At 37.6% G+C, this 19425-nt stretch overlaps 1 protein-coding gene across 1 annotated transcript; it reads right to left on the reverse strand.

Moving 5' to 3' along the window:
* Positions 1-372: 372 nt before the first annotated feature.
* LOC117279429 (uncharacterized) lies at positions 373-1176 on the reverse strand. The gene is made up of 2 exons (XM_070189959.1): positions 833-1176; positions 373-733 (listed from the first exon to the last, which is right to left on the reverse strand). The coding sequence occupies exons 1-2, from the start codon at positions 1174-1176 to the stop codon at positions 373-375; spliced, it is 705 nt and encodes a 234-aa protein (XP_070046060.1).
* Positions 1177-19425: the final 18249 nt, after the last annotated feature.

Here is a 19425-nt window from a genome sequence, read left to right on the forward strand (position 1 = left end):
GAGTTGCCTCTCTTTCAGAATTTGCATGACAATCCGGAGATGCTTATCATGATCTTCTCTATTTTTGGAATAGACTAAAATGTCGTCAATAAACACCACCACAAATTGATCAAGATACAGCTTGAATACACGGTTCATTAGATCCATAAATGCAACAGGAGCATTTGTCAAACCAAATAGCATTACCAAAACTTCATAATGGTCATACATAGTTCTAAAAGCAGTTTTAGGAACATCTTGCTCCCTCACGCACAACTGATAATATCCAGACCTCAAGTCAATTTTTGAGAACAAGCTGGCACCCTTCAGTTGGTCAAATAAGTCATTGATTCTAGGCAGTTGGTATTTGTTCTTGATTGTTACCTTATTCAGCTATCGATAATCAATGCAAAGCCTAAGAGTGCCATCTTTCTTTTTCACAAATAAAACAGGAGCTCCCCAAGGCAAAATACTAGGACGGATAAAACCTTTCTCAAGAAGTTCTTGTAAATGAGCCTTCAAATCTTTTAATTCAGCTGAAGCCATTCTATAAGGAACGATAGAAATAGGAGTAGTTCCAGGGACAAGCTTTATAGGAAACTCAATCTCCCTTTCTGGAGGCAACCCAGGAAGATCATCAGGAAATACAGCAGGAAAGTCGCACACAGTTGGTATGTCCTTAATACTTGGACTCCCCAATCGTGTATCGACTATATGAGCAAGATAGGCATCACAACCTTGACAAATCATCTTCCTTGCCAAGATAGCAGAAATAATATTAGTTGTCAATGATATTTCTCCTTGAACTACTACGTGTGAGTATGCATGAGTTCTAAAAGTCACTTGCTTCTACCTACAATCAACTAATGCATGGTGCCTATGGAGCCAATATATACCAACAATAACATCATAGTCTTGGAAGGGCATTTCAAGCAAGTATGCAGGGAAGACCAGATTTTGAATCATGAATGGACAATCTCTGTAAATCCTATTAACAACAGCCTGATGACCTAATAGACTCGTGACCAGCATATCAAAGTCAAGTCTCACAGATTTAACAGTATCAGGAAATGCAAGTGATGAGCAAACATAAGAGTGCGAAGATCCAGGATCAAATAATGTAATAACATATATGCCAAATAAGTGAAATGTACCAACAACCACGTCCGGGCCATCTTGGTCATTGTTTTGTCTCATAGCATAGACTCATGCAGTTGATCTCGACCCACTATCCTGATTAGCTCCACCCGAACCCGCCGCTTGCATATTTCTAAGTCTTGCACCGCTATTAGCTTGAGAATGAGTAGTGATAGGCTTTTGAACTGAGTCCTCTATATGTGTATAAGAAAGAGGATTAGGATTAGGACAATCCTTCACTTTATGATCCTTACCTCCACAATTAAAACAAGCACCAGAAGCTCTTCTGCAGGCACCATAGTGATTCTTTCCGCATTGTGTACAAGTAGGTGTATAAGTTTTGCCTTGGACATAACTTGGAGTATTAGCAGTAGAGAAATTTGGCTTATTCTGCTTATGATATGATGACTTCTGTGCACTTTCAGTCTTGGAATAGTCAAACTTTCCCTTCTTGGGGACATATTTCGCACGAAATGCTTTTACAAAGTCATCCCAAGTCTGCACCGGAGTTTTTTGTTTTTGCATTTGGCACACTTACTCACCAATGATAGGCATCTTTTTGTAAAAGAGAGATAGCATACTTAAATTTGGCACCATTAGTACACTCTAGTTGTTCAAAGACCCTCTCCATGCGCTCGAGCCATTGTTCAGCTACCGTGGGATCAGTAGTGCCTTCAAATTCAACTCCATCCATTTTCCTCATATTCTCAAAATTCATTTCACTAGGTTCTGATATTGTCCCAGCCAAGTGACAAAAGAACTCAGCCATCTGCTGAAATGGAGGAGTCATAATAGGAGTACTATGACCCATTGCTCTTGGATTATTGTCCACTTCATTTTCACTAACACGGTGATGATTTAGCTTAGGCAAGGTACCTCATCTATTTCTTGGAGGTGAGGTGGAGTATTATAATGGGCCTGACTTTCATCAATGGATTCAATAGCTCTATTCGAATAAGAGGCCATATTAAATTTCTATAAAAGATAAGATCATACTGCATTAGGAACATGTACATGATGCATATGCACAAGTAATACATCAAATTACATTAAACAAGTATGCAAAAATTTATAATCTCCAAGTCATTTTCAAGAAAGAAAATAACAAAAATATTAGGTACGATCACAACAAAAATCCTAGAATCACGAACCTAGGCTCTGATACCAAAACTTGTAGCAACCCCTTTGGGAGGGTTCTACTTACGAAACAAATCTAATTTACTACTTACAACATTAAGAATACATTAATTAAAAAAAATATTCAGAATAATTTAGTAGCGGAAATAGGCCCATGCGATGAGGTCCAAAGTACAACTTTTTTTTTTTGAAAACACGCTTCATAATATTATTCTATTTTTAAAAATGAAATACAATGTCAAAATATCAACATAAGGTGATATAACCCTTCTTGAATAATCAACATCACTACAAGTTTGTATTGTACATAAATTTCAAACTATCGGGTATAAAAAGAAAAACTAGTTTTCTCCTTTGTACATATATATAAGACAAAGTGTAAATTCAACATATTACAAGACTTGAGTTATTAACACACCTTAAAATAGCAAAATAATTTACTAAATTCAAGTTACAAGATTTTGGTCTCAATATCCAAGCCTCCAAATAACATACATAAGTGTGACATATATATCATGTACAAGTCCCAAAACTATACAAAACCATGGTGCATATGCAAATTTAATCTCCATAAGTGCTCCCAAAAGACTACTTCATAAGGCTGTCTTCAAATTTCATCTTGTACATTACCTACGATAAAAAACAACTATCGCTAAGCATAAAGCTTAGTGGCGTATAAACTTTGGGCTTGGAGTCATTAACTTCTCAAATTCTCATTTTCATTCATAGGTAGCTCAAATGAAACATAATTTAAAACAAGTGAACAAATATATCAAAAGTATCAAATATCAACCCTTGAAATATTTCCAAATATCAATAACAATATTCAAGATTCAAGAGTTGAGAAAGTGTATACTATCAATCAAAGAAAACTTGTCAAATATCTATTTTTCGCCCAATATGTACGTCATGCCATCACACTAAGCAAAATCAGATATCAAGATGGACAGAAATCCAAAATCAAGTAGGGTCAAAACCCAACACTCAAGAGAATCAAGAACCATATTAAAAATGGCTTCCTAGTTCGTACTTAACACGGACAAGTTCCATAATTTAAGATGAACTACAAATCCAAAGTCAAGATGGCAAAAGATCCAAATCAAGAGGCATGCCAAGATGAGTGACAAAGTCACTGCCACAAGAAGGACAAAGTCCCAACAAGAATGCAAAATGATCAAACGATCCGTATGAGTTGGCGATTTAGCAAATATCTTACAATACTTGATATAACATGAATACAATGCTATTAATTGAAGAGAAGAAAAACAAAATATTAGGTTATTTCAAAATATTCCAGCAAGTAAAAAGAGTACAAAGTTTATACGCAAACCTTGGTGTTTTACCACAAAATAGTTCAACCACAACTTGAGGACGTTCGAATCGTCTACGCCCTAGACAAACCAAATCTGTCCACTTCCTCAAACACTTCCCCTTAGCTTTTATAAGGATATATATACCTTAAATACATAATAAAATATCTATATAAGTTCAGTCATTTAACATGTCAAACTAAACATGATATTGGTGAAAATTACCCAAAATGTTTGAAACAGAAATTTTGGACAGTATCACTGTCTCGTGTTGTGACTCAAATTTGAAGATGAAAAGGGACAAACTAGACTGTGCGGTCTTCTTTACAGTTGTAGATATGTGTCTTAGAGTTTCATAACATCTTGAATCACCCCCATATCAATTTTGTACAAAGAGTTCTACTAAACGTACTAAGAGTAGTACAGGGAGGGTTTATAAACCAGAAAATCTGGGCAGCACCTGCCCTGTACGTCACCTATTTTCGGGTACATAAAAGACAAACCAGGTTTTGGTTCCTTCATAAGAGTTATAGTTCTATGAAATAGCTTTCCAGAAAGTCTTAGATCACTTAAAACGGAGTTCTATAAAAAAATATGAATAAAATACTAATAGTTATCTAGTGTAAAAACGGGTTTAGTAACTTACCACAAAAGAGAGGAGCAACTTGAGCTTCACCAAGAACGAATTTTGCTTGTTGGTTTAGTGGAAATTTATGGTGGTTTTCATGAAGTTTTCAGGTAATAAGAAGGAGAGAGGGTAGGGGTTTTATAAGAAGGAGAGAGGGTAGGGGTTTTCTTTTTTCTTGAAAGAATAAAAATGGGGAGTTTATGGAAGACTAAGTCAATTAAAGTTATCTCTAAGAATTTTGGATAAATATGAAATAAAAATGGCTGCCCAACTACTAAATATCCTTAAATAAATACAAAAGGGTGGCAACCCAAAAACTTAATTATAATGTATTTAACAACAATTCATCAAAATAATATTAAGTATTACACATAGCAACATCATAGAACTTCTTTTTCAATATTAACACAACCTAGAGTAAGGAATTTTCATGTATTGTCAATTTCATGTTTAGGAAGTGCGAAGTAAAAATATCTCCTCGTTATAAAGATGCTCAATCGAAAATACAAATATTAGTAAAAATTTGGGTTGTTACAATGAATACTCCCTCTTCTGAATGATGAACAACCTGTTTATCTAAATAAACTACACCCTCAAGGCCGATATATATGTGCACAAGCTACGGCCTCATGCCCAAGTATATGTATACATAACTACGGCCTCAGGCCCAAAAATGAATAAAGCATAAACTACGGCCTCAAGCCCAAATAGGCATAAAGCATATAAACTACGGCCCCAGGACCAAATACATGTGTTCAACATTCAAGGATTTAAATTTAGGAACTGAGAATCATACTGCAATATGTGATGCTGAAATACTGAATCATATTGAGTTACATGATACTGGAATACTGAATAAGACTAGACTGAGACATGTATTCTTGAACTGATTATGAAAACTGAAACTTCAATTGTTTATGACATGCTGAGTAATCTACATTGAAACTCACAGACATCAAACCCATGTCTATATTGATTGCGCACTGAGCTCACAACCCATGTCTATAGAAGTTCTGCAACTATTCAAGGAACTAGGCTTAACTATATTTCTGAGGCAAGTAATAACGTCGTAAAAGAAACGTAGTGTAGGGAGAATCATTAACATTCCCAAACATAGAGAGTTAGCCTCACATACCTTAACTTCCTGCTCTTGAGCATAATACAACATTTTATAACCTTTTCAACTTTAATCTATATCAATACAAGTCAAAGGTATTCCATATTAGCAATAATACTCATGTTTTGTTCACTTAGGCATTTTATCAAATAGCTTATGTGCGTAAAGCGTCATAGCCCTCATTAATGGTGTTTCTACACCCAACAAGCCATTCTCTTGATCCTAGATAAATTCTAAAATCTCAAATTTCTTATAATCAATATCATTCTTCTTCACCCATGAGATAAACAATATCTTTAACCAATAATCAACAATCAATAATCAAACATATAATTATTCATGATTTTCTATCAAACCCAGCAACTCAAATCTCTTGAACATAGAGTCTATAATCATTAATCCAATGGTATAATCAATTAGAGGGTGAAAACATTAGCTTTTTGAATTTCAATCCTCTTGAATTCGAGTTCTAGGGTTTCTTCTCTCAATAATGATGCCCAAATCGAATATCTAATGATTTGAAGGGTTTAACCATGTTAATAAGGTTTTATAGAATTGAAATTAACTTAGAATCACCATTAGAACTTACCTTGGATAGTGGAGGGGCCTTTGAGGAGTTAGTTTCTTGAGAGTTTCCCTTTCTAGAGCAAGTTTTTGTGTTTTGGGGTGTGGGGGACGAAGTAGGGCTTTAAAAATAACCCCCTGGGTGTGCTACTACATACCTGAAGGCCCAGCCATGCACATGGATGCACAGCAGGGCAGTAACACTGCCACAAGTGCATGGCCGCCCACGGAACCATCTGGGCGCGCATACTATGCATTGTCCAGTAAATTGCACATAACATTTTGCTCATAAATCCGTTCGGGCTCAACAATATATCGTTGGAAAGATATTACAAAAGGCTACAACTTTCATGTTTTAAGTTTTCCCAAATCCTTTACATAGTTTCACGAGATCCCACTGGAAGACAGATTTTTCGTAAACTTAGTCGATTTTATCGAATCTTATGCACCTCACTCTCCGTCTTGATTCCAAAACAACTATTTTCACCGATAATCATCCCGATAGGACTTCATATGTCTAAGAAGTCACATTAATACTCATTTAACATGTTCACACCTAGTCCAAATTTACGGAGTGTTATATTATCTCCCGCTTGGGATCATTCGTCCTCGAATGATTGTCCTGATTGTAACTTCATCTAACTTTGGACCTTAAACGGGTTTGGTGGAAATATAAACTTTCATGAACACTTGCATACTAAACTAAATGAATATATTATTACTGAACTACTGAGATACTGAACTGAATGACTACTGTATTGACTGAATACTGAATACTGAGCTGACTGAATACTGAAGGACATGGAGATTATAATATAAGGTCTCAATAAATAAGGTTAGTTACCTTCAACATTTATCTAAAACACCCGCCAGCTATCATAGCATAACACAAGCTTCACAGGGCATCATAAAGCACATAACATGAAATATATATGTGAATACTAGTTTTCCATGGATACATAAATACTGAACTAACATGAATATATGAATATTGAACTGGCACGCATATCTGAGTACTGAATTGACATCAATATCTGAGTACTAAGCTGGCATGAATGTCTGAGTACTGGACTAACATGAGTATTTGAGTATTGAACTGACATGCGTATTTGAGTACTGAACTGACATACATATCTAGAAACTTGAATGTTATAACATGACAAGTGAAGTACTGGGTGTACAACAACTAATTTTGGTGGCAAATCCAACTCATAAGCTATTTGTCCGATCTTTTGTAGGATTATATACGACGTGATATATCCGGGACTGAGCTTTTCTTTTTTCCCAAATATTATAACACCTTTGGTAGGTGAAACTTTTAGAAACACCCAATCATCAACTTGAAATTCTAGGTCTCTATGCCACACATTCGAATTGGACTTTTGGCGACTCTAAACCGTCTTCAAATGCTCTTGAATCAACTTAACTTTCTCCATAGCCTGCTAGACCAAACTTGGTCCCAACAAATCATCTTCACCAACTTTGAACCAACTAATTGGTGATCTAAACCTTCGCCTATACAGAGCTTCGTACAGTGCCATCTTGATACTAGAAAGATAGTTGTTCTTATAAAAAAATTCAATGAGAGGTATGTGATCATCCCAATTACCTTTAACATCAAGGACATATCCTCAAGTGTCTGAATAATGCGCTCTACTTGGCCATCTTTCTGAGGATGAAAAACTTGTGCCTAATCCTTTCTGAAAGGACTTCTAAAAGTTCATTTTAAACTGAGCACCACAGTCTGAAATGACTGACAACAGAGTCCCATGCAATCAGACAATTGTTTGAATGTACAACTTGGCATAATCTTCTGCTGAATCTGTGGTCTTTACTGGCAAGAAGTGCACTAACTTGGTAAGTCAATTTATAATCACCCAATCAAATCATGCTTTCAAAATGAGCAAGATGATCCTGTTATAAAGTCCATATTTACCTTCTCCACTCAAGAATATGTGTATTATGTGGTAAAACACTAGGCTTTCTGCTACTCGACTTTCACTTACTGACAATTTGGACACTTGGCCACAAAGTTTGCGACGTTCTTTTTCATGTCGTTCCACCAATAAATCTCCTTGAGATCATGATACCTCTTTGGGGAACCTGGGTGGGTAGAATATCTGGAATTATGGGCTTCTAACATGATCCTCCCTTGCTAAGTTTATCTATGTCTAGAAAACACAATCCGTCTTGGTAACTCAAGTATCATCATCTTCCCCTTGTTCAAAAGCCATCATCTTATGCTTGTGAATCCTATCTTCTAGTTGCAACCAGTTGGGATCAGCAATCTATTTCTCGTTCACTTTGGCTACTAAGGAGGAACAAATCTTGTTCTGGACAACAACTCCACCATCTTTGGAGTCAAAGTTGAACTCCTAGCTTGGCTAAGCGGTGAACTTCTTTCACCATAGTTCTCTTGTCTGCCTCTATCATGAGATATACTTCTCATACTTAATTATCTTTTCAAGGTACTTCTTGCAAACATTTACAACATTATTGTGACCTAAGTATTTGACCAATACTCCGAAGATTAGAGTCTCGTGCAATGGCACTACCTTCGTGATACACAATTGGGCATGGTTTTATTATTTTTATATCTCATGCTAACTATGCAGGTTTCAAATCTTCAACTGGACTTACTGACGATTTTCACATCTCCCCCTTAGATCAAAGGTTAAGATCTTGTACTTGCGGATCCTTCTCTTTTGTTGGGATCCAAACAACTTTCCTTATCTTCTGTAATTCTTTGCACTTTATGGCAATGACAATTCATCTTCCGACTTACTTCTAATCAATATTTCTTACTAGGAAAAACTAAATTACTTACACAAACGGAAAGCTAATGTATTCACAACTATCATACACAATCTTAATGATTTAGCTCTACTCACACTGTTAATCTTGGGGAAACCCCTTTTTGATAACTCTTTGTCACTACCCAAAGTCCAACTAGTCGTGATGACACCTAACCCATCCCATTAGGTAAGCCAATTACCAACTATCTAATTTCAACAATAATTATTAAAGCAATTTAAGTGAATAAAGGTCTTAATCGTGTACAATCTCCAAGAACTGGTAGTACAAATCATGAGCTTCTAAGAATAGAGTATATAAAGTGGAAATGAACTAAATACATAGTCTGTTTGAATAATACATAAACAGAGCTTTTATAAATCTAAGGCTACCCTGAACAAGAGGCAGCTACAACAGGAACGCAGGTACATATTCAAGTCCCACAACCATTGAGCACATCAACAACGGCAACCAATATCTGCACGCAATGTGCAGAAGTGTAGTATCAGTACAACCGACCCCATGTACTGAGTAAGTAACAAACCTAGTCGTAGGTTGAAAGTAGTGACGAGCTTCTACCAAGGTCGGGTCCAAAATCAATAGTCCATAACAATCCATAACAACATAAAGCAAATAATACCAGAAGTAACTCAGGGATAAAATACTCAGCCAAATAATGATTTCAAAAAAATATAGTAGTTCTTTCTTTCAAATACATCAGTGAAAACCCAAATCGTTTGCCGAAGTTTCCAATAATATGAATAGTTTGAAAACAATAAATTTCTCCAAAAAATCTTCTCAATAATAAATAATATGTTTCATTTTCCTTCCAGATAATCCGTGTAAAATAAATGCATCACTATGCCCATCTGTCAAAAATGTGTGAGAAATCATGAATGATATGATGTTGTACATCATGAGGAAAAATACATCTCTATGCCTGTATGTCATGTGTGCATGCCAATGCGATGCAATTCAGTGATAAAATCATAAACAGCCCCTCGGGCAGAACATCACTCATATATAGCCCCTCGGGCAAACCTCACATTCACTCGTGCCACTCGGGCATACCTCACAATCACTCTTTCTACTCGGTCATACCTCACAATCACTCTTGCCACTCGGGCATACCTCACAATCACTCATGCCTCCCAGTCACTCAGCACTCGGCACTCACACTCAGTAGGTACCTGCGCTCACTGGGGGTGTGTACAAACTCCGGAGGGGCTCCTTCAGCCCAAGCACTATAATCTGCACGGACAACTCACGTGCTATAATAATAAAGTATGCTGCAGGCGGGCATCCCCGATCCACACTCATCCTCACAATCAGGCCCTCGGCCGATATCAACATGTTGCGGCATGCATCCCGATCCCATAAATATCCTCACAAATCAGGCCCTCGGCCTCACTCAGCCATAAACCTCTCAAGCCACTCGGGCATTTCAGTAAAACAGGGCATTCGGCCCAAAATATTTATATGCATCAAAATATAGTCATAAAACTGAGTTATGATATGCAATGAAATGAATATGACTGAGTATGAATTTTAAATTGAAAATAAATAATTCACAGCAATATGACCTCTGGGGGTCTCAATAATACTGGCACATAGCCTCAACGAGATTTTTAATATGCTTTTCAACTCAATTTCTTTAACACATAAAACCGCATGGAAAAATGCCAAGGTTATTTAACTATAAAATTCTACAAAAATAATTATGTCACAATTTCTATAGTGCACGCCCACACGCCCGTCACCTAACATGTGCGTCACCTCCCAACAATTGACAAAATATATATATTCAGGGTCCATACCCTCAACTCCAAGATTAGAAGAGTTACTTACCTCGAACAAGCCAAATCCAATGTCGAGCAAGCTAAGCAATACTCCAGCAATTCCACTCTGCATGTAACAACTTCCAAACGGCTCGAATCTAGTCACAATTAATTTGATTCTGCCCACAAAATTTATAGGAATTAATTCCATATCAAAAATACTAATATTTCCACAAAATCCAAAATTTACGCCCCAAAAATCACTTGTGGGGCCCATATCTCGAAATCCGACGAAAGTTACAAAATATTAATTCTCATTCAACCATGAGTCCAACCATATAAATTTTACTCAAATCCGACATCAACTCGACCCTCAAATCTCCAAATTAAACCAAGAGGGTTTTTCACAATTTTTCCAACTTAATTCACCAATTAAATGATAAAAACAACCATGGATTCGGGTAATTTAACCAATATTGAGTTAAGAACACTTAACCCATTGTTTCCTCTGAAAATATCCCAAATATCGCCTCAATCCGAGCTCCAAATCGTTAAAAAAGAAAAATGGGACGAAGTCCCATTTTCTGAACTTAAACTTTCTGTCCAGACCTCTCTTCTTCGCGAACGCGACAAATCCCTCGCGTTCGCGAAGCACAAAATGTGCTTCCCAACATTTTCTCTTCACGAACGCGAGACACAGTTTGCGAACGCGATGCTTTACGGAGCCCTTCTTCGCGAACGCGAGCTCCCCTTCGCGAACGCGAAGGCAAAAACCCATGCCTACTATGTTTCCCTTCGCGAACGCGATACCCCATACGCGAACGCGATGCACAACCCAGCTTCTCTTCATGAACGCGAGACCCCCTAGCGAACGCGAAGAGTAAATCCTGCCTGCCACAAATTCCTCTTTGCGAACGCGAGGGCCCACTCGCGAATGCGAAAGAGAAAATCCGAAAAATGCAGCAACAGATATCAGCATTCTCACCAAGGCCAAAAATAATCTGTTAACCATCCAAAACTCACCCGAGCCCCACGGGACCTCAACCAAATATACCAACAAGTCCTAAAACATCATACGGACTTAGTCGAACCCTCAAATCACCTCAAACAACGGTAAAACCATGAATTACACCCCAATTCAAGCCTAATGAACTTTGAAATTTCTACTTTCTACAAACGACTCCGGAACCTATCAATTCACGTCCGATTGACCTTAAATTTTGCACACAAGTCATAAACGACATAACGAAGCTATTCCAATTTCCAGAATTGGATTCCGACCTCGATATCAAAAAGTCAACCCCCGGTCAAACTTTCCAAAAATTCAACTTTCGGCATTTCAAGCCCAATTCCACTACGGACCTCCAAAAAAATTTCCGGACACGCTCCTAAGTCCAAAATCACCATACGGAACTATTGGAATCATCAGAATTAAATTCCAAGGTCGTTTACATATAAGTCTATATCCGGTCACTATTTTAACTTAAGTTTTAAACCTTGGAACTAAGTGTTCCAATTCATTCCAAAACCACACCGGACCCGAACCAATTGCCCCGGCAAGTCACACAACAACTGTAAATCCCAATTTGGGCAGTACATGGGGAAACAGGGTTGTAATACTCAAAATGACTGGTCGGGTCGTTACATTCTTAAAGGCTATTCTTTTGTAATTTGTTCTCATACTGCCTAGCTGCCCCCCTTTTTCTCACTGTCATTGTACTTCAGGATTAACTTAAAATCTTTGGGTTCTAACACACATTCGGTGTTTCAAACTGTCACCCACTCACTAGTGTTAACCTGACTAAGTAAATCAAATCGTGCCTCTACTAGCCTTGCTGAAATTGCTAATTCAATGTATCTACTCAAAACTTACTTACTATTCTTCTACTAACCATCTGTTAGAATCATGTTTTCTTATTCTGCTTTGAATAACTAAAGTGAAGCATAATGTTATTCCTAACATCCCTCATGGTCTAACCCTATTCTACGGTCGCATACTATCTTTTTTTTAACTATGTACATGGATCACACTTGGGAAAATTTCATCCGTCTTAAATGAAATTGGAATCTCTAACCCCAAACTTTTTATACACTTCAAAATCATATGAGATTATAAATATTCGGGGTAAACACTTAGTCGCATAACCTAAGGGAGAACTGTCATATCTTTTATCTCATAATAATAGCTGCTTCATATAATAACTTACTAACGTGGTACTTTCTATTTCTGATTTGAATAAATCTGAACAACTTAAAATCATTCACTGAAATTCAATATCGGCTACTCTTGGTTCTCACTTCGTACATCATATCTTCTTAGTCATATGCATGAGTCATATGAAGAATACATCTTTTGTAATAACAAACGTTTTTTACTCCTGGGTATTTTTTCCTCAGGCTCTTTTCTGTCCAAAACTAAAGTGATCAACTTTGTGCCCGTTGCGGTTAAATTCTTAACATGTTACATAATGGGACATCTAAACTATCATCATCCAACATGTGGCTCCATTTCTAAGAATTAAATGAAGTAGTTCTGGAATGTAAAATACATATGAATACTCTACCATGCACAAACTTATACTTCAGAGTAAGCCACCATCTGATAAATCACTTCCTGCTCCATCCGGTGAGCCTTGGGTCTTAATCCAGACCTAAAACATGCAAAGATTTCACTATAATCACTATTACTTGCATTTTCTTATGCACCCATATGCATCACTATATACTCACAAGTCACCAAAATTTGGACACACTAAAAATTGGAGATCTGGTAACTAAATAATTGAATACTGGCATATTGAATAATCATAAACCTGCTAACTGAAAGACTACATAACCGGTAACTGAGGTAAGCCGATAACCATAAAATATGATAACTGCATTTGTACTTTCTGATAAGGTTATGCTCTAATCTGTACTACTATCCATTGCATTCCACCTTCAACATCCTCTCACGTCTCATTTGTTACCAACCTGTACTCCATAGTTATACCCCAATGGGCAAATCATCCTTTCTAGAACCTTGGACTTTTCTTGCTCGTCGCTTGGGGATTCGATACGTCTGGAATTCGATAGGAAGAGAAGGTTACCTATTTCTCTAAGCTTCATGGCACAATTAAGAGTTGAAAGAAATGAGACAATCCTAGATGTCTTAGTAGTTAACTGTTTTATATGAGTGGTCGGCACACACCTATAAATGAAACTCCACTCGACACAGCTTCATAGACTCCCTAGGGCTCTTGAACCTAGTGCTTTGATACCAAGCTTTGTCACGCCCCGAACTTGGGCCTGGATGTAACACGGCACCCGGTGCCTGACTACATGCGACCAAGCAAACAAACTGGCTGGCTGAATCAACATGTGATATCATAACATACTGAATGCGGAAGATAAACTAACACATGGTGATATACTGAAAGTATGAATGATATAAATTAAAAGGCAGAAACACTAATATAATTCTGAAACATATCTGTAGCAAACATTACTTAACATGAGAAGCATGTGACTCTGTCTAACTATTTCTTTAGTCTATGAAATGAAGTATTGAAAACACTGACTGTCTAAAAATACTGAAGACGGTAAGGTAATGATAATGCCTCGAAAGAACTGGGGGTCATCAAATAGCTGGTACGAGAATCCTAGCACTCTAAATCGTCAACCTGTAAATCATTACCTGCATCGTGAGATGCAGGCCACGGGCAAAAGGGACGTCAGTATATTTGAATTGCACTGGTATGTAAAGCAACTGAAAGAAAGAACTATAAATATCGAAACTGATACTAAGTTGATAACTGAGAATTAATAATTGATCAAGGAAATAAGGATATGAATACTCCCTCTTCTGAATGATGAACAACCAGTTTATCTAAATAAACTACGGCCTCAGGCCCAATATATATGTGCACAAGCTACGGCCTCAGGCCCAAGTATGCGTATACATAACTACGGCTTCATGCCCAAAAATGCATAAAGCATAACTACGGCCGCATGCCCAAACATTCATAAAACATAAACTACGGCTTCAGGCCCAAATATGCATAAAGCATATAAACTACGGCCTCAGGCCCAAATACAGGTATTCAACATTCAAGGATTTAAATTTAGGAACTGAGAATCATACTGCAATATGTGATGCTGAAATACTGAATCATATTGAGTTACATGATACTGGAATACTGAATAGGACTAGCCTGAGATATGTATTCTTGAACTGATTATGAAAACTGAAACTTTAATTGTTTATGACATGCTGAATAATCTAGACTGAGACTCAAGGGTATCAAACCCAAGTATATATTTGTAACGACCTGGCCGGTCATTTTGAGCATTTATACTTTTCTCGATAATTTACTGGTGTGAGTAGCTCCGTATGATGTATTTTGACTTGTTTGAATCGTCGGTTTTGGTTTTCAAGTTATTCCAGACTGATTTAGAAGAATGATTCTCAATTAGGGAGCTCTAAATTTGAAAGAGTTGACCAAGTTTGACTTTTTATCATTTGACCTCGGATTGGAATTTTGATGGTTATGTTAGCTCCGTTGGGTGATTTTGGACTTAGGAGCGCATCCGGATTGTGATTTGGAGGTCCGTGGTTGAATTTGGCTCGAAATGACGAAAGTTAAAATTTTGGAAAGTTTGACCGGGAGTGAACTTTTTGATATCGGGGTCGTAATCCGATTCTAGAAATTGGAATAGGTCCGTAATGTGAAATATGACGTGTGTGCAAACTTTGACGTCAACCGGACGTAATTTGATAGGTTTCGGCATCGGTTGTGGAAGTTGAACTTTCAAAGTTCATTGATTTCGGATTTAGGTGTGATTCATCGTTTCGATGTTGTTAGGTGTGATTTCAAGCCTCGAGAAGGTATGTATTATGTTATGGGACTTGTTGGTATATTTGGTTGAGGTCCCGGGGGGCCTAGGGTGAGTTTCATACGAGGTTCGGATAAATTTCGTTGCTCATTGCATTGTTGAAGGCTGTTGGTTCTGGTGTTTTCACACTTGCGGAAATGGGCTCGCAGGTGAGACAAGGCAGTCGCAGGAGTGAAGGCCACAGAAGCGGAAGCCAGGGTGCATATACGCATGCATAGAAGCAGCCAATGCACGCAGAAGCGCGACCGCAGGTGCGGTCCTAGGCATCGCAGAAGCGATCATGGCTGGCCAAGCTGTTCTCGCAGAAGCGAGATTTTTCCCGCAGAAGCGAAGGTCGCAGATGCGACCTCTTGTCCGCAGGTGCGGATTGATAGGGCAGAACCCTTTTAAGTTCTAGGGTTCGTGATTTTTCACCCATTTTCGTATTTTGGAGCACAGTTTAGGCGACCTTTGGAGTAATTTTCTTCACAAGGATTGGGGTAAGTGTTCTACACTTGGTTTTGATCTTATTCTATGAATCTACCTTCATTTTTGGTAATTGGATTGTGAATTTTAAAGAGGAAATTGGAGTTTTGGCCTAAAGTTTCATAATATGAATTTTTGAGTTTTGAACATTGACTTGGAGTCGGATTTGAGTGAAACTAGTATGGTTGGAGTCGTAATTGAATGGGTTGTTGAATTTTTAAAATTTTGTCGGGTTCCAAGGTGCGGGCCCGGGTTGGGCTTTTGTCCGATTTTGGGCTTTTGATTCAAGATTTGATCTTTTTTTATCGAGATTGGTTTCTCTAGCATTGTTTGATATATTTGAGTTATTTTTGGTTAGTTTCGAGCCGTTCGGAGGTCGGAAAGTGCGGGATGGCATTTTGGAGCATCGCTTGGCTTTCTCGGTGTTGGAATTGGCTTGTTCGAGGTAAGTAACTCTTATAATCTTGGAGCTGAGGGTATGAAACCCCATAATACGTGTTATATGATTAGTGTTGAGGTGACGCACATGCTAGGTGATGGGCGTGTGGGCGTGTACCATGTGAATTGGGACTCTATTGTTCCTATGGCACTGTATTGTGTTCCTACTTTCTTGATATCCGTGTTTTCACCATGTGATAAAGTAGTTAAGTTGTCAATCATGCTAGATATCATGTTTAGACATTATGCAGATACTGTTTGGACCCATAGTGGTCGTTTCTTACTGCCATCTCACTGATTTAATTGATACTTCATACTCAGTTATATCCATGCATTCATACCATATCTCAGTCTCAGTTATTATTTATTGATACATCATATCATTATTGTCGGTCTAGTTTCATGACATTGTGAGCCCGTGAGTGAGACTGGAGAGATTGATGACTGAGTGAGGCCGAGGGCCCGAGTGAGAGTGATATTTTAGGATCAGGTTGCACGCCGCAACATGTTATATTGATTGCGTTTTATGGGATCGGTCTGCACACCGCAACGATATATTGATTACATTCTATGGGATCGAGCTGCACGCTGCAGCGATATAGTGCTTGGGATGAATGGAGCCCCTCCAGAGTCTGCACACCCCCAGTGAGCGCAATCGACTATAACTATGGATCGGGATGCACGCCGCAGCGGGTATTGTACAGCGCTGAGTGATTGAGTGTGCCGATCATAGTGATAGAGAATGCGAGACAGTGAGATTGAGTACTCTGAGAGTGTGAGTACATGAGCTCATCATCGAGATGCATTGCATTTAACATGCATACTTGTGATACATGCATAGAGGTGCATTTCCTTCTGCTACCTAGTTTGGGAAACATTTATGATTTTACATGTATCTTAATTTGTAGGCATAGATAAATACTTTTCTCATGCTATCTGAAAATGAAACAGCTTACTATTTGTTGAAAGGGTTTTTAGAGAAAAAAATTACAGTTTTTAAACTTACTCGTATTTTGGCTTTTTCGGTAAAAGATTTGGGTTTTCACTGAAATAATTGAAAAGAAATGCCTACTTTTCTGGAACTGTGAACGAACTGAGCCTTTTATTTCTGAGATACTCTTTTGTTAGTTGTACTATATTGTTATGAACTATTGTGGAATATTGGTGTTGGACCCGACCTTTTTGTTAGCTCGTCACTACTTTCAACCTAAGGTTAGGTTTGTTACTTATTGAGTACATGTGGTCGGTTGTACTCATACTACACTTTTGCACCTTGTGTGCAGATATTGGATGATGATGTTGCTGCCTCTTGTTCATGGTAACCTTAGTTTTATAAAAATCTGTTCATGTACTTTTCAAACAGATGATGTATTTATTTCATACTAGCTTTGTACACTCCATTCTTAGAAGCTCATGATTTGTACTACCAGTCTTTGGGAAATGTATAAGATTCAGTAAATTACTTTCGTTTAATTGTCTTATTAATATCATTGGAATTGGATAACTGTTAATTGACTTACCTAGCGGGTTAGGTTAGGTGCCGTCACGACTAGTTAGATTTTGGGTCGCGACAATATTGATTATGCATTGAGCTCACAGCATTCAGAATGAAAGTCATGAACGAGTTATGAAGCTAGATAATAGAAGTTCTGCAACTATTCAAGGAACTAGGCTTAACTATATTTCTTAGGTAAATAGTAACGCCATAAAAGAAACGTAGTGTAGGGAGAATCATTAACATTCTCAATCATAGAGAGTTAGCCTCACATACCTTAACTTCCTGCTCTTGAGCGTAATACAATATTCACCAACCCTTTCCACTTTAATCTATATCAAAACAAGTCAAAGGTAGTCCATATTAGCAATAATACTCATATATTGGTCACTTAGGCATTTTATCAAACACCTTATAGGCGTAAAGCCTCATAGCCCTCATTAATGGTGTTTTTACACCCAGCAAGTCATTCTCTTGCTCCTAGATAAATTCTAAAATCTCAAATTTCTTATAATCAATATCATTCTTCTTCACCCATAAGATAAATTACACCCTTAACCAATAATCAACAATCAATAACTAAATATATAATTGTTCATGCTTTTCTATCAAACCCATCAACTCATATCTCATGAACATAGAGTCTATAATCATTAATCCAATGGTATAATCAATTAGAGGGTGAAGACATTAGCTTTTTGAAGTTCAATCCTCTTGAATTCGAGTTCTAGGGTTTCTTCTCTCAATAATGATGCCCAATTCGAATATCTAATGATTTGAAAGGTTTATCCATGTTAATAAGGTTTTGGAGAATTGATATTAACTTAGAATCACCATTAGAACTTACCTTGGATAGTGGAGGGACCTTTGATGAGTTAGGTTCTTAAGAGCTTCCCTTTCTAGAGCAAGTTTTTGTGTTTTGGGGTGTGGGGGACGAAGTAGGGATTTAAAAATGTCCCCTCGGGTGCGCTCCTGCACACCTGAATTTCCAACCGTGCACCTGTACGCGCAGCAGGGCAGTAGCACTACCAAAAGTGCGCGGCCGCCCACGGGACCTTCTGGGCGCGCATACTGTGCATTGTCCAGTAAAATGCACATAACGTTTTGCTCAGAAATCCGTTCGGGCTCAACAATATACCGTTCGAAAGCTATTTCAAAGGGATACAACTTTCATGTTTTAAGTTTTTCCAAATTCTTTACATAGTGTTACGGGATCTCGCTGGAAGACAGACTTTTCGTAAACTTAGTCGATTTTATCGAATCTTATGCACCTCACTCTCCGTCTTGATTTCAAAACAACTATTTTCACCAATAATCATCACAATAGGACTTCATATGTCTAAGAAGTCACATTAATACTCATTTAACATGTCCACACCTAGTCCGAATTTACAGAGTGTTACACCAGTATTGACTATAAAACAAAATTTGACCCACCCATTATATTCCCCTTAAAATTTGATTCTCCCAATTCTCTCTCTTAGTTACTTCCTCAGTTAGGACTCAATGTGTTCAAACAAAAAACATTCCTTGAAAAACATGGACTCCTCTTCGGGGAATAAATTAAGCAAGTCTCTGAGCTCTTTGTTCCCATCATCGTCGCACGTTACTACCGTGATTAGAAAGAAGTCTAGTGTCTCTAGAAAGTTGAAAATTATGAAGGAGTATTTTTGTATTAAATTTACAGTTTGAATGGCACGGAATGTGTA

This window comes from Nicotiana tomentosiformis, chromosome 11 (assembly GCF_000390325.3).
Source record: "Nicotiana tomentosiformis chromosome 11, ASM39032v3, whole genome shotgun sequence".
NCBI lineage: Eukaryota > Viridiplantae > Streptophyta > Magnoliopsida > Solanales > Solanaceae > Nicotiana > Nicotiana tomentosiformis.

Excerpts from the sequence above, each read along its gene's own strand:
- LOC117279429 (XM_070189959.1), bottom strand. The coding sequence starts at position 1,176 with ATGAGACAAAACAATGACCAAGATGGCCCGGACGTGGTTGTTGGTACA. Across the intron at positions 734-832 it reads CATGCATTAGTTGATTGTAG|GAAGATGATTTGTCAAGGTT; the intron begins GTAGAAGCAAGT and ends TATCTTGGCAAG.